Source organism: Microplitis mediator, chromosome 8 (genome assembly GCF_029852145.1).
Source record: "Microplitis mediator isolate UGA2020A chromosome 8, iyMicMedi2.1, whole genome shotgun sequence".
In the NCBI taxonomy this organism is placed as follows: domain Eukaryota; kingdom Metazoa; phylum Arthropoda; class Insecta; order Hymenoptera; family Braconidae; genus Microplitis; species Microplitis mediator.
Window position 1 is genome coordinate 10,438,709 of NC_079976.1, and position 19,611 is coordinate 10,458,319.

At 27.8% G+C, this 19,611-nt stretch overlaps 1 protein-coding gene across 1 annotated transcript; it reads right to left on the bottom strand.

The window, feature by feature from the left end:
* Positions 1–339: 339 nt before the first annotated feature.
* LOC130673398 (follistatin-A) lies at positions 340–18,093 on the bottom strand. The gene is made up of 6 exons (XM_057478387.1): positions 17,229–18,093; positions 16,080–16,268; positions 12,327–12,551; positions 11,690–11,965; positions 3,287–3,616; positions 340–2,303 (listed from the first exon to the last, which is right to left on the bottom strand). The coding sequence occupies exons 1-6, from the start codon at positions 17,362–17,364 to the stop codon at positions 2,215–2,217; spliced, it is 1,245 nt and encodes a 414-aa protein (XP_057334370.1). The 5' UTR covers positions 17,365–18,093; the 3' UTR covers positions 340–2,214.
* Between the last annotated feature and the right edge of the window lie 1,518 nt (positions 18,094–19,611).

Below are 19,611 nucleotides of genomic sequence, written 5' to 3' on the forward strand. Positions count from 1 at the left end.
AATATTTATTATCATTATAATTATTTATTTTAATACTAATAATTAATATTATTTCATTGTTATTACTCCAGTTAATTATTAATTATTGATATTTGAACAAGTGAATATAATAATATATTTAATTAAATATGGAATAATTTATGTAATCATTAAAATTATAACTAATATTATAATTTATAAAAAAAAAAAAAAAAAAAAAAAAAAATTAGTAAACTACTTCATTATATAAACTACGGAGGTCTACTCGTTTTAATAAATTTAAAATTTTATAAATATTATATACATATATATATATGTATATTTTTTTTTTATCTAATAAGCATTTTCTATTATTATTTATTTAGTCATCGTATTAGCAAGTAAATAAATAATTAATCTCATACTTTAAACTAATCAATAAACTGTTTTTTGTTTTTTTTTTAAATTTTTTTTCAGAAGTAAAACAAAATATAAATAATAAATTTTTTTTAATGGTTAATAAATAACATAACATCAAATTAGCTACATTTTTTAATTGCGGAGCACCTTTGTTTAAAAATAATAATTTTTAAAAGTCCACTTGTTAATAATAAATATATACATATATATTTAAATATATGTATTAAAATTTTGTACTTATACCGATAGAAGGATTTTATTATTATTACTAAAGATATCGCGTGACAAATGCCGAAAGGGCGTACTACTGATATACGCCCTTTTGACTTTAAGAAAATTTTTATTAAAGTCAAAAGGGCGCATAAAAAAAAAATTATGTTCTTTATTACAAATCATGAAAATAACGTTATATCAGAATAAATATGAAAGGTGAAAAGTTAAATTGTAGAAAGGGGCGACAAAATGGGTGAACGAAATTCAGTAATGAAAAATTTGACAAACAATTTTTCTTTCCCAAATTAAAAAAAAATCAGTAAAAATTTTTTTTTCCAATTTCAATCAAAAATAGAATTCATTTGGTTGAGCATTAAAATAAAAAATTTATTTTGTATTAAAATCCGATTAAATGAACATTACGCTTTTTAAGCTCCGACATTTTTTTCCTTTTTCCAGTTTAGAATATGGCTGACACGATTAAAAAAAAATTTTGTATACGCCCTTATGGCATCTATCACGTGATATTCATTTTAAAATAATAATTTTAAATGTTTTAATAATAATATACATTAAACTTACTATTTATAATAACCAATAGTAATTATTTATTACATCTGTTTTACTTTTTCCTAATGACGAATATCTACTCACATGGTGCATAAACTTTGTGATAATTATTATTAATTTTAATTAACAACTCATCAAAACACATCATTGATGTCTGAATTCATTAGACTTTTTACCAACCTAAATAAATATTTATTAACTATTACTAAAAATTAAGAAATAATTACCATAAATAATAATTTATTAAATATTTATAAATCTCATTTAATACAAATAATTCCTTCTATCAGTATTATTAAATAGTCTTTATAATAAATGATTTAAAAAGAGACAGTCAAATGTAAAAGTCTTGGGTTCAAATCCACCCCGTGGTACTTTTTACAAATAAGGAAAAAAATAAATAATAAATAAACACGTGGACCTTAAAAGAATTTAAAAAAAATATTTTTCATAGACCGTAGCTGATAATTAAATCTATATTTGGTCTAATTACTAAGCCATGCAATGACTAATTATTTAAAAATAATTAATTTATTTATTAATTAATGAGTCAATTATTTTTTTTTTATTTTCTGTACAAACGCGACTAAAAAATTATACTAATAATGCTCAGAATAATAATAATATTTATTTATTTTATTATTTATTCAATTAATAATAATTATTTAATTATAAACATTTGAATCTAAAAAAATAAATTAAGTACGACAATGGTATAACTACTGGCGCACGGCTGGAAAATGAAAAATAAAATAATACTATTGATCTTAGCGGTTATTTATGTTAATAATTTTTTAAAATTGCCGATTCCGCCAAGAGTTGACCGAAAGTCTAAATAAATAACATATATATTGTGAAACGCAATTCTTTGTATGTTATTTTATATTTTGTGTTTAATGATATTCTCGTTACTATTATTTTTAATATTATTATTGTTATTGTTATAACAATTTTTTTCAAGTAATATAATAATCATCGACAGATTTATTAATATTATTATTTTTTTCTTAAGTAATCCTGATATGTCGGCCTACTAATTATTTATTTAATTTATTAATTTAATGTTCTGCGCGTTAAATTTTCTCTAAGCGATACTTCGTCCATTAGATCGACTCCGTAGCTGGTTGATGTTATGGTTTCTTCTGTAAAAATACGTACATTTATTTATTACTTGAAATTTTGACCTTAGATAAAAATATTAATTTATTGGAAAGTTTCAGGAAATTTTTTTTCTGAAACCAGCATCGAAACTTAAAGTTTCAGTGTCTCTACAGCCAGTGGAAATAAGCTAATTTCAAGACGATGTTGCAAACAACTGCTAGCGAATTCGTAATTCACAAATACCTTCATACAGCGGACAGAAAAATGCACATTTCTTCCCTTAGGAAGAAACACAATTTTTTCTGCCCGGTGTTAGTTATATTTAATGTTCAATTGCAGCCTTATTACTCTCATTCGTTTACTTGTCACTTCAGTTTACTCATTTTTTTTTTTAAGTGACAGTTTTAATTAGCCAAATAAAATTAATGAAAAATGAGTGGAAATAATATTTTGTCTTATTTAGTATTCAATAAGTGACTGTAAATCACAGATTTCTCATTCTCCAACAGTTCTCCGCATCATTGGCTTGAAATTCACTTGTTTCTTATTGGCTGTTGACACTGAGTCTTAAAGTTCCGATGCAGGTAATCATGAAAAATATGGTGTCTGACTCAGGATAAAACACGATTTTAGACTGCGGGTGATAACTTCACCCTAGTCTGAAATCGTTTTGGTTCATCCCTTGTCACACAATAGACTATTTTTACTGAAACAATTACAATTTTTTTTTTTGTAATTATTTAAAAAAAAAAATTATAACAAATCCTTCTAGCATAAATCATGTAATTGAAACTAAAAATCATGATTTTTTTTTTTTATCAAGAAAACATTTAAATTTTTTCAAAAAGAATTTTTTAATTTTTTCCAAAGCATTTATTTTCAATTATTTTTTATTTTATTTTTTTTTTTTTTTCAATAATTACTGCAATAAAAATTTTAATTTCTCTAGGATCAAGAACTTTTTTTTTTTTATAAAAGTACTTTTTTTGTCTTAGTCTGAAAAATAAAATCTAAATATACTGACCGTCGTAAATTGAAGTATCGTGAATATTGCAAGGTCCGGCATGTTTGGTCTCCAGCACAAATCCGGTGACACATGCGTCCTTAATGATATGACACCAGCTTGGATAAGTCAAGTTATTGGTCGCGCATAATACTGATGGATACCCAGACCCGGGATCGTGGTGTTCTTCACCACGAAATCGTTGACGTTTTTTATCGTAACTTTTTTCGTGTTTCCTCTGGGCACCAGGGCATCGGTACATGCAAGTCACGCATCTTGGTCGATTTGTTTTTATTTCTGTCAAACATGTTTGACCCTCTCGGCATCTTATTGTCGTGCAGTCTGCGTTTTCTGCAAAATATAATCATTCAATTTATTTATTTTTATGTCGAATGGAAAATATTTTAATCGTGTTATTGATCGCTTTGAATTATTGGAAGCTAGAAAAAGGATTTTTTAAAGAAAATTTTACTTAAAGAGGCTAGAAAATGAAAATATAAAGGTTGGAACTCGGAATTCTAAGACAAGTTGTAAAAAAATTTTATGAAAAACGTAAAAATTGATTTTTATTTATAATTTCAGTAGAGATTAGTGAAAAATAGAAAAATAGAGCTTTAAAATTAATCTTTAGATGCTAAACTTCACTGTTTGCATCACTGTAAGTGGAATGTAATACATTAATTATTAATTTTTTATTTTTTAATGAAGACAATTCCCATTAAAAATATAAATTAAATGATCGATAAATATTAATTCCCAATAAAGTTAAAAATTGAAAGAGTAATCGATTTATTTCCCATTAAAAATTTAATTGTAATGGTTAATGGGAATTGTTTATCATTATTAGTTAAAGTTTAATTGCTAAAGAGAATATTTTAATTTGAAGAATGGAAATTAACGGTTAACGGAAACGTTGATGCATTATTTATAGCCTGATTGAAATATTCTATTGGAACCTGTGTCAATAACTGGTAAAAATTGCTCTTCAAAGATGAAAATGTCTCGAATTAACAACAGGGAGCTTTTTATGAAAAGTGATCTTTTTAATGCTGGATTTAAAATACATGCTCGTTGACTTTTCTGTATGATATATATCTCTCTGATAACAAGGCCTTACATTAAGTTGCGGACTTATCCCACCAAATGGCTTCGCTCTAGCAGACCTAAAGACTTCTAATAAACTAAATAAAACTTGTCGTACCTTTCAAATCAAGTTACTAATTGAAATATACTCAATGATTGTTAATAGAACTAGTTACTATTAGTTTTAAAATAAATTCGTAAAATAAACTTATCAGAACTTTTAATCAGCACAAATTTAAAAGCCACGAAATTCCACAGCTTATTTCCATGAAAAATTACCCTCTTGCATTCCCTTGGTTTAAATAATATCAACCAATCTACCAAACCATTAAACTCATTGTCACATCTCTACAAATATAAATCTCCACTCTCTAAATATGAATTAGTGAAATAAGTGAATATTAACTAATTCAGAGTGTCAGTCGTACCATTTTTTGGCATTGGTGGTTCGATTTGCACTCTGAATTAGTGAATATTCACTTATTTTTACTAATTCATGTTTAGAGAGCAATTTAATATTTTTTCCCTCCTAAAAAAATCTTTAATAACTTTTCAAGAACTCTTTTCTCAGACAGTATATCCTCATTAACAATCTCTCTACTCGACTAGTAAATAAAAATATTTTATGCAACTCATGTCAAAGAATACGCAGTTAACTGACCAAAGTCAGTCTCATAAAATTTTATATTAAAATACAATTCTTTCTGATTGGTCAAAAGTATGATTTAATATATACTAAATCACTTATTTTTATATTGAACCACTGAGCAAAACAGGCGGGAAATATTCCCACTCATCAATTCAAGCCAATAACTAATCTATACATCACTTTTCTCTCTTATGAAGTCACTTTGAATTTAGCTACCTCGTTAACATGACCAAAATCTTTAGGCAGCACATGCGCATTTAATTAATCAACACACACATATGTAGATCAATGCAACGTCAGCTGAATTTTATAGCCTGACCGTTTCCTATTAATTGATACGACATAACACCAAAATTAACTTTTTTTCATTGAGTTAAGTTTAAATCTTACTTCATAATAATAGAGTAAATTATTTTTATAACTTTGACTGCATGATGCTGACTTTAGATATTTAACGATGATTTTCTTCGTGCATTCATTGCTTCAACTATTGTATTCATCTAGTGGCATAGAGTATAATACCAATTTCACATGATATTTAAGATATTATTTGTATCAGTTTCACAAGTCCATTTTCAAATATATTTTTCCAAAGCGCTCTCTTAAATATCGTAATTAAAATACACGTTCCTAAAATTTTTGATCTAAAAAACCTCTCTCCTAACCAGGCCCTGCATTAAAATTCCAACTTATACCGTCAGATGGCTGCGCTCTCTCGCACAAAAAAACTTCTACTGAACTAAATAAAACAGTCATACCTTTCGAATAAAATTATTGACATAAATTCATTCAAATTAATTATTAGTTTTAAAAGAAAATAATTTAAGAAAACTCATTCAACTAATAAATAGTGTAATAAATTTCCTCAATAATTTTTCAATATCTACAATTTCCCTACTTATAAATCTTATTAACAAACATCTATAGAACTCACCTAATAATTTTTATATAAAAGAGGGTCGTTGCTACAATACAAATAATTGCGTCTGAATATTATTTATGAGCAATTCGTATTACGGCCACAATAACATTTATATCTTAAACTCAGACATAATAAAGTACATAAGAAGTGACATTCGGACATTACAAATTATATAACACCGTCTATTATGTATTTATTTATTTGTAACACTTCCGTCAACAACAAATTTAGATTATTCACACGTCCACTGACCCATGGTAATCATATCCAGACAAAAAAATATTATAAATAACTATAATATCTAAATGTCCAAATCTCTTAATGTCTAAACGTCCAAGTAAGTGTTGTCTGGGTCTGCTGCCTGTCAGAGCTTATTAGCAATGACATTAATAATTATAATAATAATAATAATAATATTAGTAATAATAATAATAATAATAATAATAATATAAAATGAAATGAAAATGAATGATTATTTCGTGGAGATAACAAGGCCACAATAATCTCACCAACACAAAGGGTCATCGACTTATTTATCTACACGTGGTGATGTTATCTATATTATAATATTATTACCACGTGTTATAACACTTTTTTTTTTCTTTATTTGATATTTGAGAAAGAGGGTTGTGTATTAGTTGACAATAGAAACGGATGAATATATAATTTTATCATCTATTATAATCATGATTTATATATATATACATATTTATTTGTTTAACGCAGACACACACGCATACGCACACATACTCATCTTTTGTTGAATTTATTTATTGTAAATTATAATTAAATAACTTATAATAAGCTAATGTAATGAGCTTATAATGTAATGTAATGTAATATAATACTTTATTTGTAGTCTGCTATCGTATGATTATCGTAACCGACATAACAATTGCATTGATAACATACCGGTAAGTTTTTTTATAAACAATTTTTTTTTTTGGTTTTCAAGAAAATTTCATAGAAATTGAGTTTTATACAAAAGGTCGCATGTCATAGTCCGATTTTTGAAAAAATTTTCTGAATTAATTTGAGATTTTAAAAATCCATTGCTTCAAAAATGTATGTTTGAAAAAATTTTATTTCCATTTCGGCAGCAAATGATTGTTATCTGGTGAATTTTATAAATTGAAAATAAAACCTATGGAAATTTACCAGACTTTATTATTGCTGTCAATTAATTTTGAAACTTCAATTTTTTTGTCTGACTTTGATGGCATTTTTTATAATTTTAGTGGATTTGAAATTTCATTTTTTTTTAAAACAATGATTTGGTTTGAATGAAAGCACCCGGAGGTCTTAGAAAATTTTTATAATACATTTTTTAAATGGACTATTTTTTTTTTTTAAATAAAAAAAATTTACTGAATTTTTATCTTTTTGAATAAATATTCTGGCTAAGTTCTCGAAGGTATGATAAAATGAATGAGTATAATATTTTAAGAAATTAAATTTTCTATAAAAAAAGGTCATAAGCTATTTTCATAAATTTTATAGCTTATAATATATAACAATTTTTTTTAACTCACTTATAATTTACCAAATTGCTAAATTCACCGAATTTTTTTTCACCTTCTTATTAATATTCTCGCTTAACTATTCAAAATACGATAAAAATAACTAAATGTAGTTTTATAGTAGATTAAATTCTCCGCAAAAAAGGTCATTATCAATTTTTACGTAACTTGGATACTTTAGAGCATACAATTATATTTTATATATGTCTTGTAAAAATAACTTATTCGAATTTAAAAAAAAAAAAAAAGTTAACAAAGCCCTGAAACTGTTTGAAATAATTGTTTTTATTAATAAGTTTAAGTTGTAAAAAGTTTTTTCTTTAAATTCCTGAAGCTAACTTTGAGAGCACTGTAAACAAAAGCTCAGTCCGTATATTTAAGTAAATAATGAAAAGGTTGAGCTCGTGTCGAGATCTGTCTGTTGCATATAGAGGTGTCGGTAAATATATTTCTTGTCAAGCGGAAGGTGCGAAAGTCGTTGCTTCAACAAATATATATATATATATATATATATATATATATATATATATATATATATTATATATACTTTTAATGTTCCACACACGCAAATCCTCCACATGTCACCAAGTATTTTATTTATTTTTTATTACATTATCTGATAAAATTCAATAAACCCATTGCACGCGTTTGCAATATATACATATTTATACATATATATATATATATATATATATATATATATATATATATATATATATATAAATAACTTTAGTTGTTGGTCTTCCGTTATATTTGTTGGCAACGTCTCTCGAGAGTACGGGTATCGATTCGAGTATATAATAGCACTCTTGGCATGTCAGTCGATTAATCACAGCTGCACCAACACGCCCGCGGTAATTGTAATAGGTAATAAATTACCGGAATGTTACAACCTATATAATACAAACAAGAGAAGACTTTACTTGGTTACTCTCTCAGCAACCTTTTCATCCTTCTTCTTCCTCTCGACACAACCCTATTATAAAATCTTGCGAAAACTTTGTCCATTTATTTACCAAATTCATCACTCGAAATATCTCTGTTATTATTTGACTTGAGCAATCGAGATTTCCAAGATAAACAATTCATCTTTTTTAAGCGAGAAACGTTTTTTTTTTAGTAGTACTACTAGTACTGAATGGATGGGTTGTCAAATATATTGAAATGTCAAAAACAATTGTAATTTTTGAATTTATAAACTAAGTGATTTAAATTTAGTTTAGCTTATTTTTTTATTGGGACGGTTTATTTTTTTTAACCACTTATATGACAACCTGCATTAATTTAGCCATAGGATTTTAGTATTAAAAATTAAAATGGTTGATTATTAAAAACATTATCGTTTTATTTTAAATGGATTTTATATAAAACTTTTTTTAAATTTAATCCTATCAAGGCATTATTGAATAAATAACTTTTTTTTATGTTAAACTGGATTTACATTTATGTTCTTATACTTTACGACTAAATATTTGTAATATCATAAATAATAACTATTCATTAACTTTATAATGTCTGAACTATTGAGTTTACGTGAAAGTTGTGAACAACCTTTTTTGTAAAAAATTTAATTTCCTAACAATTTTAAATCTGTAACTTTTACCGTATCTTTGATAGTTTTCCTCGAAATTTAATCGGAAGTTGGTGAAAACTCAACAAAAAATATCTAATAGTTTAAAATAAAAATTAAATATTTATTTTAAAAATTATTAGGTTTATAAAAAAATTAATAAAAATATTTTTCATACAGAATAAAATTATATTCAATACTTTTTATTACATCCTTGATAGTTAACTCATAACTAAAATAAAAAGTTACGTAAAATAAGATACTTGTAATAATATTTTTATAAATAACTTATATCCATTTAATTAACAAATTACTCGTTAAAATTTTTCGTTTTTCATACCCTTCTTTACAAAAAAATTTTCAACGCTCTTCGTTAACTAAAAATTTTAAAAACCATCTCTATTTCCCAGTACTAAAATTATCTCAGCCTATTAATATACCCCATTCATCATAAAACAAATAAAATAATTTCATAAAAATATTAAGCTACCGGAATACCTGGGATCGCGGATTTACATCTGAAAATAAAAAAATATTCAAAACACAGTAAGAGGGGGGCTTGCGTTGGTGTCGACAGAAATTGCGGAAAATGAAAGGAGAGCATGAATAAAAATAACCAACAACAATTAAAACCGATCAAAAAGATATATCTATACATATATATATATATTGAAATTTTCTAAACCAATAAATAATATTTTGCCAGAGAACGATGAATTGGATAGAATTAAGAAGAAAGTTTGGAAATAACATCGGATATAAAGAGAAAGTAAAGACGGAGTTATCGTATTTATTATCAAAAAATTTGAGTAAAGTTAAATTCTTAAAACGTCGCCACAAATCTAAAATGTTACCAAAACAATAAAACAATTAAAAGAGATGGGAAGTCTGCCAGTTATTTCAAAATCAACAACAATTAAAACCGATCAAAAAGATATATCTATAGTATAGATTCTATACATATTAGGGTGCTTCGTTTGACACGAATATTATATTTTTTAGCTGACATAAGAAAATTTTGTTGCTTATGTTGAGAAAAAAATTCCCTGAAAATTTCAACTCTTAATTTTAATTTTAAGTACTTCCTCTCGAGCATTAAAGTTTTCCCATTTAAAAAGCATGTAAATCGAATAACTTTTTTTTGTTAAATTACTATAACTTAGCCCGATTTTAAGCTATCGTTTTGAAACCAGTTTTTATTTGTAGATTATTTGTTGCTTTTTGAAAGGGTATAAAACGATTTTGCTCTAACTTGATATATGTCGATTGTATCAGCTCCGAAAATCAATTTTTCACTTTTTTCATATATTTTTGTTAATAATGAAAAAACGGCTCATCTTGCGAAATATATGCATAGGACCAATCTTTTAGGAAATTTTGTTCTCTACAAAATTGCTCATCACACTTATAGTGCTAAAGTGCACTGTTTATGAGATACATGCATTTTAACATTTTACAATAAAAAAGATTAGTGCTATATTAAGCTTACAATTTTTGAAAAATGAAAATTAACAGCTGAAATTTTCAGGAAATTTTTTTCTCAACATAAACAACAAAATTTCCTTGTGTCAGCTAAAAAAAAATAATGTTCGTTTAAAACAAAGCACCCTAATACATATATATGTTGAAATTTTCTAAAACAATAAATGACAGTAATAATAATAACTAGAATTATAAAAATAAAAATATATATATTCGTCTGATTAAGGGTACAGAGAATTTAAAGCCAACAGAATCTGGGTACCGAGAGTTAAATCATATTGGTTAGATTGCATACATACTCTATACTGAGTATCAGTACAATACTAAAGTTTAAACACTGTTTGTACGCCGTCGGGCTTAATAATCTCCCTTTACCGCTCTACGTCTGCGTTTCGTCCACATAACATACTCTTAGCTTCCATCTACAGTGTAGTTACACCAGCAGTCCGCGTGGTAGACATACAACTATCCGGTAGAGGTAGAGGTAGACGAGGTTTCAAACTCAACCTCTACCTCTACCTCTACCAGCTATGCAGTTAAACTTCAGCAGCTCTTAAGTATTACCGGCAAGTCATACCTGCTGCTGTTCCTTTTCCTTGTCCTCTACCTCTACCTCTACCTCTACCTCTACCTCTACCTCTATCTCTTCCTCTTCCACTACCTTTACCTTAACTCAGCACTGCACTTACTCTCTATGTAATCTCTTATACTTTACCAAGCTACCACTCTTTCAGCCATTTGAGATGATGGTTTACCAGAGATCGTATTTTTAAAACAAACACAACCATCAATATCAATAGCAATCGAAATAGATTTATAATAATAATAATTAAGATCATGTATACCCACAACTAATGAATGAAAAATAAATATATAAGAACTGGGTGTAAGAGCAGGTGGAGGATGTTGATTGCGTGGGCGCCTGTCGGTGGTCAACGACCGCTGAACAAGGACGCTGCAAGGACATTACAGAGGCGACTACGTTGCCTCGGTTGCATCTCTTTTATTATTATTTTTATTTCAACGAGTTTGGATAAATATTTATAGATTTTTATTTATATTTCATGAGGGTACTGGCTTTTTGGTTAGTATTTGTCTTTTTGGTTTTTTTTTCCATTATTAAATATTGGTATTGATAACGATTATTTTAATATTTTGAGACCAATCGTTAGTTTTTAATAAAAAAATAAAAACTCACGTTTACAATGTCCTTTGTATGCTACTGGAATCGCACGACCGGCACGACAGGCAGCTAGACGCAGATGACATGCACTCTTGTAAGTATTACCGTCGGCACCGCAAACAGGTCTGCTGGCCAATGGTTGCAATGACTGCTTGTGCTGCTGTTGCAGAATCGCACCCACTGCCGAAGATGACTGAGGACATTTCCGGGCGCATTTAACGCAATGTGGACTCAGATTTTGATCCAATAGGCAACTTCGTCCCTGACCGCAGTGCACCCGCGTACATGAACCTGCTCGACACTTTTTACGTTATTATTCACGCTGGTCATATCTGTTCTATCTAATTTATCTTTTTTTTTTAATTTTCCTTAAAATATAAAACGAGATTTGGAAATTTTTTACTTCTGGGCTAACGTATGTCCGGCAATTAAAAATTTTCTAATGAGTAGTTTTATTAGGTTTTTTTTTTGTGCCTTCTAAAGAACTCGGGATTGATGGAAAAAATTTTTTGCGTAATTGTGAGAATTAATTAATTTACTAATTATGGAGGTTGTATTAAAGACTTATAAAAAAAGACGGTTGGAAATACGTGTCAGATAATTTAAAATAGACTAGAGTGTAAGAAAAGTTGATGGAAATGTTATAACTTACTTTGACAGTAGCCGTTGTAAGCGACAGTAAGCTCGTGACTAGCTTTTTTACAAGCATGTTTTTTAAGACGACATAGACTTCTGTAACTTCTACCGTCGGTACCACATACGGGACCATTAGAGCCACCGCGTGGTGTTTTACACTCTGGACTACACACACATCGTGGTCTACCACGTCGCACCACACATTTTTTACCCTCATCACATTGTACTTGTGCGCAACTTTCTATAAATTATTTAGCCATTGTCAGTATTATTTATCATAGATATTTATTAGAGTGGTTTCAAAAAATCGACTATTTGTTTTTTCGAGCCTCATACGAAATTTTTTAGGTTTAATATGTTTTTAGAACCTTCTTCAAAACTCAGCTCGATACAAATTTTTTTATGGATCATTCACAAATTTTGAAAGTTCCGAAAATTATTGAAATTCGGATTTTTTTATTATAAAATTTTTTCTTTCTCGTGATGGCAATATCTTGTATCTGTAAAGTCGTAAAAATGCTAGAAATTTTAGCTCAAAATTTAAATATTCTAACGTCGCTCAAGAATTATTAATGCTTCCGAGTACTGTCTTTTAGACGTTTTCGAGCGACCATTGAATATTAATATTCAAGTTTCTCTATTTTCTCACCATCATTTTGTATTATGATGCATAAAAATCGAACCCGAACTAAAAAATCAGTAATTTACATACTTTGTCTTTTTAAATTCAATTTTAAGGTTTTTTTTAAATTTCCCGCGATAAAAATCAATGATGTTTGAAAAATTCGGGAAGTTATTGCTTTCACTCCGATTTTCGAAAATCGAGTTTTCATAAAATGACGACGTTTCGAGGTCCCTCGAAGCTATTCAGACTGTTATCAGATTTATATTCAAGAGTCTCTATGCATATATGTATGCGCGAGTGTGCGTGTGTGTATGTTTGTGAATGTGTAAGCTTTCTATAACTATTAAACTAATTAACCGATTTGACTAGTTTTTGTGACAATCAAAAGAGCTTGTTAGCTGTCAACTTTCCTGAAAATTTCAGACTGTTCGATGGAATAGACTGAGATAATTCAGAAATACCAAAAAAATATTTTTAGTTTTTTTGAAATTCCTCAAAAACTAGACCAATTAATTCCAAAATATTTTCAGGTCTAGAACTCAATAAAACGCGTCGTTTGCCTCAAGAACCATCTCGATCAGTTAATTCAATCGAGAGATATCGTTATCAAAAGAAATGTTAAAAAAAGATTTTTTCGGTTAAGAGAACTGAACTAATCAATTCCAAAATCTACTCAGATTGAGAACTCGATAAGCCGCGTCGATTGGCACAAGAGTCATCAAAATCAGTTAATTCGTTTGAGAGATATCGATGCCGAAAAATTTCAAAAATAACAATTTACCTCCTTTCCTCTAGATACGTCACATTATAAAGCATTGAATTTTTCAAAAATTATAGCAGATTCTTATCCTCACTATCTCTCCTTATTAATTCATAATTAATTGTAATCAGTTCGTTAGTTCGGAAAATATCGTCAACAAAACATTTAAAAAATTACTGTTCACTGAATTTTTTTCGGGTATATCAGACTCCGTGGCTATAATCTAATTCAAAACTCCTTTCACTCTTAATTTTGAGTACGTACATTTAGTTTTGTCCAAAACTATGCGTTTCCTTAAGCATTATTGTACACAAAAATTTTAAGTTGCATGTTTGTTAATTGTTTTTGTTTTTGTTTTTAATTTTCGTAATTCAAGGTAAGACAACTTTTTTTGAGCTCGAAAAGCTGAAGAAGAAACATGTACTCCAGAGTATTCGTGAGCTCATTAGCTTGGAAATGTGTTCACGATACCGTTTTCAAGCTCATTGAGCTCAAAAATAGCGGGTAGTTTAGGGCTAATCCGCAGGGTCAACCGTTTTTCAGATTTTTTGTTATTTTAATCTGATCCAATTTTATTGTTCAAGACTGTCCAGTATATTTTCCGTTATGTAAAAGTTATATACTTAAGAGATATGATATGATTATTGGGTTATAAAAAAATACAAACAGTAGTTCCATATTATGAGTTAATATTCAAAATTCTTGAGCGATGATTAATAACAATCTGTATTTTGAGCTAAAAAAAAAGTGTAGAACTAATTTTGATAGAAAATATTTTTATAACGAGAAAGAAAAATCCGAATTTAAATTATTTTTTGGAATTTTTGGAATTCGTGAGCGGCCTTTTGAAGATTTTTTGAGAGGGTACTTAAAATATGTTAAACCAACAAATTTTGATTGAGACTCGAAAAAAAATAGCCGGTTTTTTGGGACACCTTAATGTTTATTCTTTCCCTCGCAGATTTGAATCACGGTGGAAACACGGTGGGTTTGTTTCATTTTACCACTGTGATTACGCGGTGTATCCACCGTGATTCCACGGTGGTTTGACCACTGTGTATACACGGTGTTTCCACAGTGATCTCGCGGTGGATACACCGTGGAACCACGGTGGTAAAATAGCACAAAGCCATCGTGGAATCACGGTGGATACACCGCGTAATCACAGTGGATACACTGTGTATACCCGGTGGTGAAATGGAACAAACCTACCGTGTAACCACGGTGGATCCACGGTGTTTACACTTCCACGGTGTTTTCACCGTGATTCAAATCTGCGAGGGTTTAAACCTCAAACGCCTATTTCTACTCCCGCTTTTAAATTTTTTTATGACGAACTCACGATAAATTGTACCCACGATTGCAATACGTTGCCAATTTATATAAAGACAATGAAGAAGTCACATTTTTTAATTTAATTTTATTAACATAGAAAAAAAAACTCACAAAAAAATGTAACTACAGTTTTATTTAATTACGCGGCGCTTCGATTGGAAAAATATGAAAATTACAGTTTAAAATAAAAATTGAAAGATTTGTACGAACAGTTGAGACGGGTTATAAATTAATCAATTGCTTTAACAAAAACTTTAATTCTAAAAAAAAAAACAATTTTTTTTCGAAAAATTTTAATAATCCGTATTTTGAAAATTTGAATAGATTAATTACAACCATCAAATTTAAAGTGACTATTATAGCAACGGAGCACCAATGGACTTGACTCAAAAGCAGGAAGTTCTAGAAATGAGCCCGTCGAAAATAAAAAATTTTTCATTTATTTACAATAATTTAGTTAATTGTAAGAAAATGTTAATTGAAAATAATCTTTACTGTTAATTATTTATGAGTCTAAAAAATTAATAAATCAAACTAATTTTTCATTTCTTATTTTTTCTGGTTTAAAAAACAATAAATGTTAAAGTAACACTTTAATTGACTTTTAAATATTTAACATAAAATTTATGTTATTATTTATCATGATTTTGTAAAATTAATAAAAAAAATTGTACGGACCATTTGGGATACATAATTTGTGTTAAATTTATAATAAATTTTTAAACTTTGTTTTAATTTAAGTTAAAAATCGAGGATTTAAAAAACTCTAGCATGAAATTTGTTTTGCTTTTTATTCTTACAAAAAATTTGTATCTTTTTGTTATCAATTGGATCTATAATCACTAATTGTTAATTTAAATTTAACAAAAAGTCAACAATTTCTTTTTGTGTCATTTGGGGGTTTGCAATAGCGTTGCAAATGAAAAAATGGCAGTAATTTAAAAAAAGCGGGGCTTTTTTAAATTTCTAAGAAAATTCAAAATTCTAATAATTTCTTGGCGTTTGAGGTAAAGATTTTCTATTGTATTTAAATAGATTTATATAATTACCACGACAAGGACGACAGTGAACACCACCACCAAGTACTCGCCAAAAAAATAAACTTCCGCTGTCGAGATCCTCGTCGGAGTATGCAGTCGCAGCGGCAGCATTTGAAGCACAACACTCTTCACGTGTTACACCTTGAGATAATAATTCTTTACACTTACTATTGCTTATTGATGACCAACATATACCGCCTGGAATGAAGAAACAAAAAAAAAGTTTTAATTAAAATTTTAAAAAACCCAATTTTTACTGTCATAATAAAAAAATGTTATTTTTAGTATCAAATCCCTCGACACCTGGCTCCCGAAAAACTTAAGGAAAAGGAGCCGGAAAAAAGGGTTGGTGAAACAAACAAGACTAAAAGGAACAAGGACAAGTTAACATATGAGAGAAAGAAGTTAAGGCAAAAGAGAAAAAGGGCCCGGTGTAATGGAGGAACCAGTTTACGGGTCAGCGCTCCGTCGCTTCCAGTCCATGCAGCCACTCTTCTCTTCTACTCACCGTTCAAGATCCCTAAAATAATAACATTTTCCAAATCCAGATCCAGATTCAGACCATACCTCCCTCTCTCCCTAACTCTAAAATATTATTTACACTCAGACTGCAACTGCAACTGATTTGTCGTCCCAATTAAAACCTCACTCATTACTCCCTTCACCATTCAATTCAATTCGTGTTACGTCACTGATTCCAGCTATTTAAGCTGTTAATCAATGTTGTTCAGTATTACATCAAGTTACACACACGCACACACATGCACGCACACATACACACACACATGCATGCATATATTCAAATAATTACAAATTTAGTAAACAATCAAACTAATTACTCTTATTGATAATTAAACAAATATGTAAACTTGTATATATATATATATTTTTTTTTTTTTAAATAATTGTTGACGCTTGGCGGCTAGCAAGTGTCTGTCGTATACGCCAAGGATACTACACACGACCTACCACTTGTTGCGCTAATACGCAATACTCTCACTATTATTATTATTATTATTATTATTATTATTATTTAATATTACTATTATTATTGTAAAAAACACAAATAATAATAATTATTATTATAATTATTGTTATTATTGTAAAATAAATGTTAAATTAAAAAATTTTTTTATTTTTAAAAAAGTAATAAAATACCTGCAACATTTTGTATATCTAGTAAAAGTACTCCAATTAAAATTAGTACAGTCTTACAACGATGCCTATGATATTGATACTGATGCTGATAATAATGTTGTTTTAATAATAATGAATAATGTCGCGTGTTCGTCATTTCAGGCGCTTTGCGCCAAAATATAAAATATAGTAATAATAATAATAACTATTACTATTACTATTATTTTTATTAGTATTATTGTAAATAATCGATATCACCGGTTTAATACACAATCATAAAAACACATTTCAATAAATCACATTTTACAATTACTTCTAATCATATTTTTAAAAAACCCCACGGTTATAAATTCAAAAAATATTATTCTAAAAATAATGATATATTTAAAAAGTCACTTTTTATTCATTTTTTCGTTATTTCGAAACGTCATTTTAATAAATTAATTTTTGAATTTTTTTTTTTATAAGTTATCGGACAATTTTATTATTAATTAACTAATTAATTAATTTTTATTTATAAATATATCATTAAATATTATTTAATACTAATGTCCAAGATTCATAAAACATATATTACTGAGAGACTTTAAAGACACGATAATCACAGAGGCGAGTACACGAGGAATCACTCGGTGCCGCTGGTGATGCTGCTGTTGCTGTTGCACCCCACTTTTAAATTTTCTCCCACTACTAGTGACTGCCACCACCATCAGTACAACACCACAACCACCTTATCCACCACCACTAGATGTTGTTGTTGTTGTTGTTGTTGTTGTTGTTGTTGTTGTTGTTGTTGTTGTGTCATGTGTGACAAACGTACTCTTCATTGGCACAGTCTTTTTTTCATTTTTCTTTAATCATCCCTTCATATACATAAATTTATATACCCGATAAAAAAAAATTATTTTCTCTAAGAATTTTGCTGGCTTAGAGAATAAAAAAAACTATTCAAAAACGAGGTCAAATTTAAAAATTTTTTAAGACCAGAATTGTCTCAAATTTGTAAGTTCACTGTTATGAGCTTTTTCTGTAACATTTTTATAACAAATTTTTTTTTAAACGGATATATTTATATATACATATACTATTTATAGTTATTATGTAATGAATAAGATGTAGAGGTAGAAGTTTAAGAAGAATTTTAGGAGTAAGAAAATACAGTCGCGTGCAGTGTCTCGCGGCCCACGGTGGAATTTAAGACGCGATTTAGTTTTGCGTGGGTTTCTATATAGAGACTGTAATGCATTTTATTATATATCATATATGCATATGTATGAATTTATATATATATATATATATATATATATATATATATATATATATATATATATATATATATATATATATATATATATATATATACATAAAATATTAATGTAATGAAAGAGAAGTAAAATATTATGAGACTAGTATGTGCAGACTAAAGTAGTTTTTCATTGCATTTCTGACGACACTGTCTAGACTTTTGTATATAAGTATGCAATGCAACTAGGTCACTTTCATTTTATCTAACTATTTAGTTATTGATTTTGTTTAATGGTTTAATATTTGTTTATTATGGAGACATTCGTAATATCATACAAGTAGGAAATAAATTTCAATTCAATATTCTTTGTTTTTTTTTTAATTATTTTAAATTATTCAAGGAAGTGACGGATTTTTTGAGCCAAAAAATTTTTTGGTGGAAATAATTTGGATGATTGTGAGTTTTTATCTGAGCCTCAAATAAAATATTGATTTCAAGCTTTGATTTGATATCTATGAGAATATATAGAGTAATTAATTAGCGTCAATCTGATTAATGAGATATTCGCAGCATAAATATTGAATTTATATAAAATATCTTTTTACTACTTTTTATTTTAGGGAACTTTGAATTGAATTTCTGAGTAAATTACCAAAAAACGATGACAATCACAGAATAAAAATTTGTCAGGAATTTAACTCTGTACAAAAAAGATCCACGCTAATTTTAACATAAGCCAAATAATTTCAAAAATATTTTAAAAATAAATATTTTTTTTCTATAAAAAATCACTTGGCTTTATTTCGGCAGTGGTAAATTTAAATTAAAGTTCTTAGTAAACTATCACAATTACGATCAAAATTTTGAAGAAAATTAAATTTCCTACAAAAACTCTCTCTATTAAATTTTACATGAATCTAATTTAAGGCAGTATTCTACTTTGAGGGTGCGAAAAAAAAAGCTATTTTTTAAGAATTTTTAATGAGATTATGAATAAAGATATACATGTAGGGTTTGTTAGGCTTAATAAATATACTATTGAAATACATTAAAAAAAATTTGATTACATGTTTTATATACTTTAAACATACAAAAACAGCAATTTTTTTTTAATTATTCAATTTTTTATTTTTGTTGACATTTTGTTATTTTTGCATG

Coding starts and splice junctions, on each gene's coding strand:
- LOC130673398 (XM_057478387.1), bottom strand. CDS start 17,364: ATGACGAACACGCGACATTATTCATTATTATTAAAACAACATTATTAT. Junction 12,552..16,079: donor TCACTGTCGTCCTTGTCGTG/GTAATTATATAA, acceptor AATAATTTATAG/AAAGTTGCGCACAAGTACAA. Junction 2,304..3,286: donor CGATACTTCAATTTACGACG/GTCAGTATATTT, acceptor GTATTTTTACAG/AAGAAACCATAACATCAACC.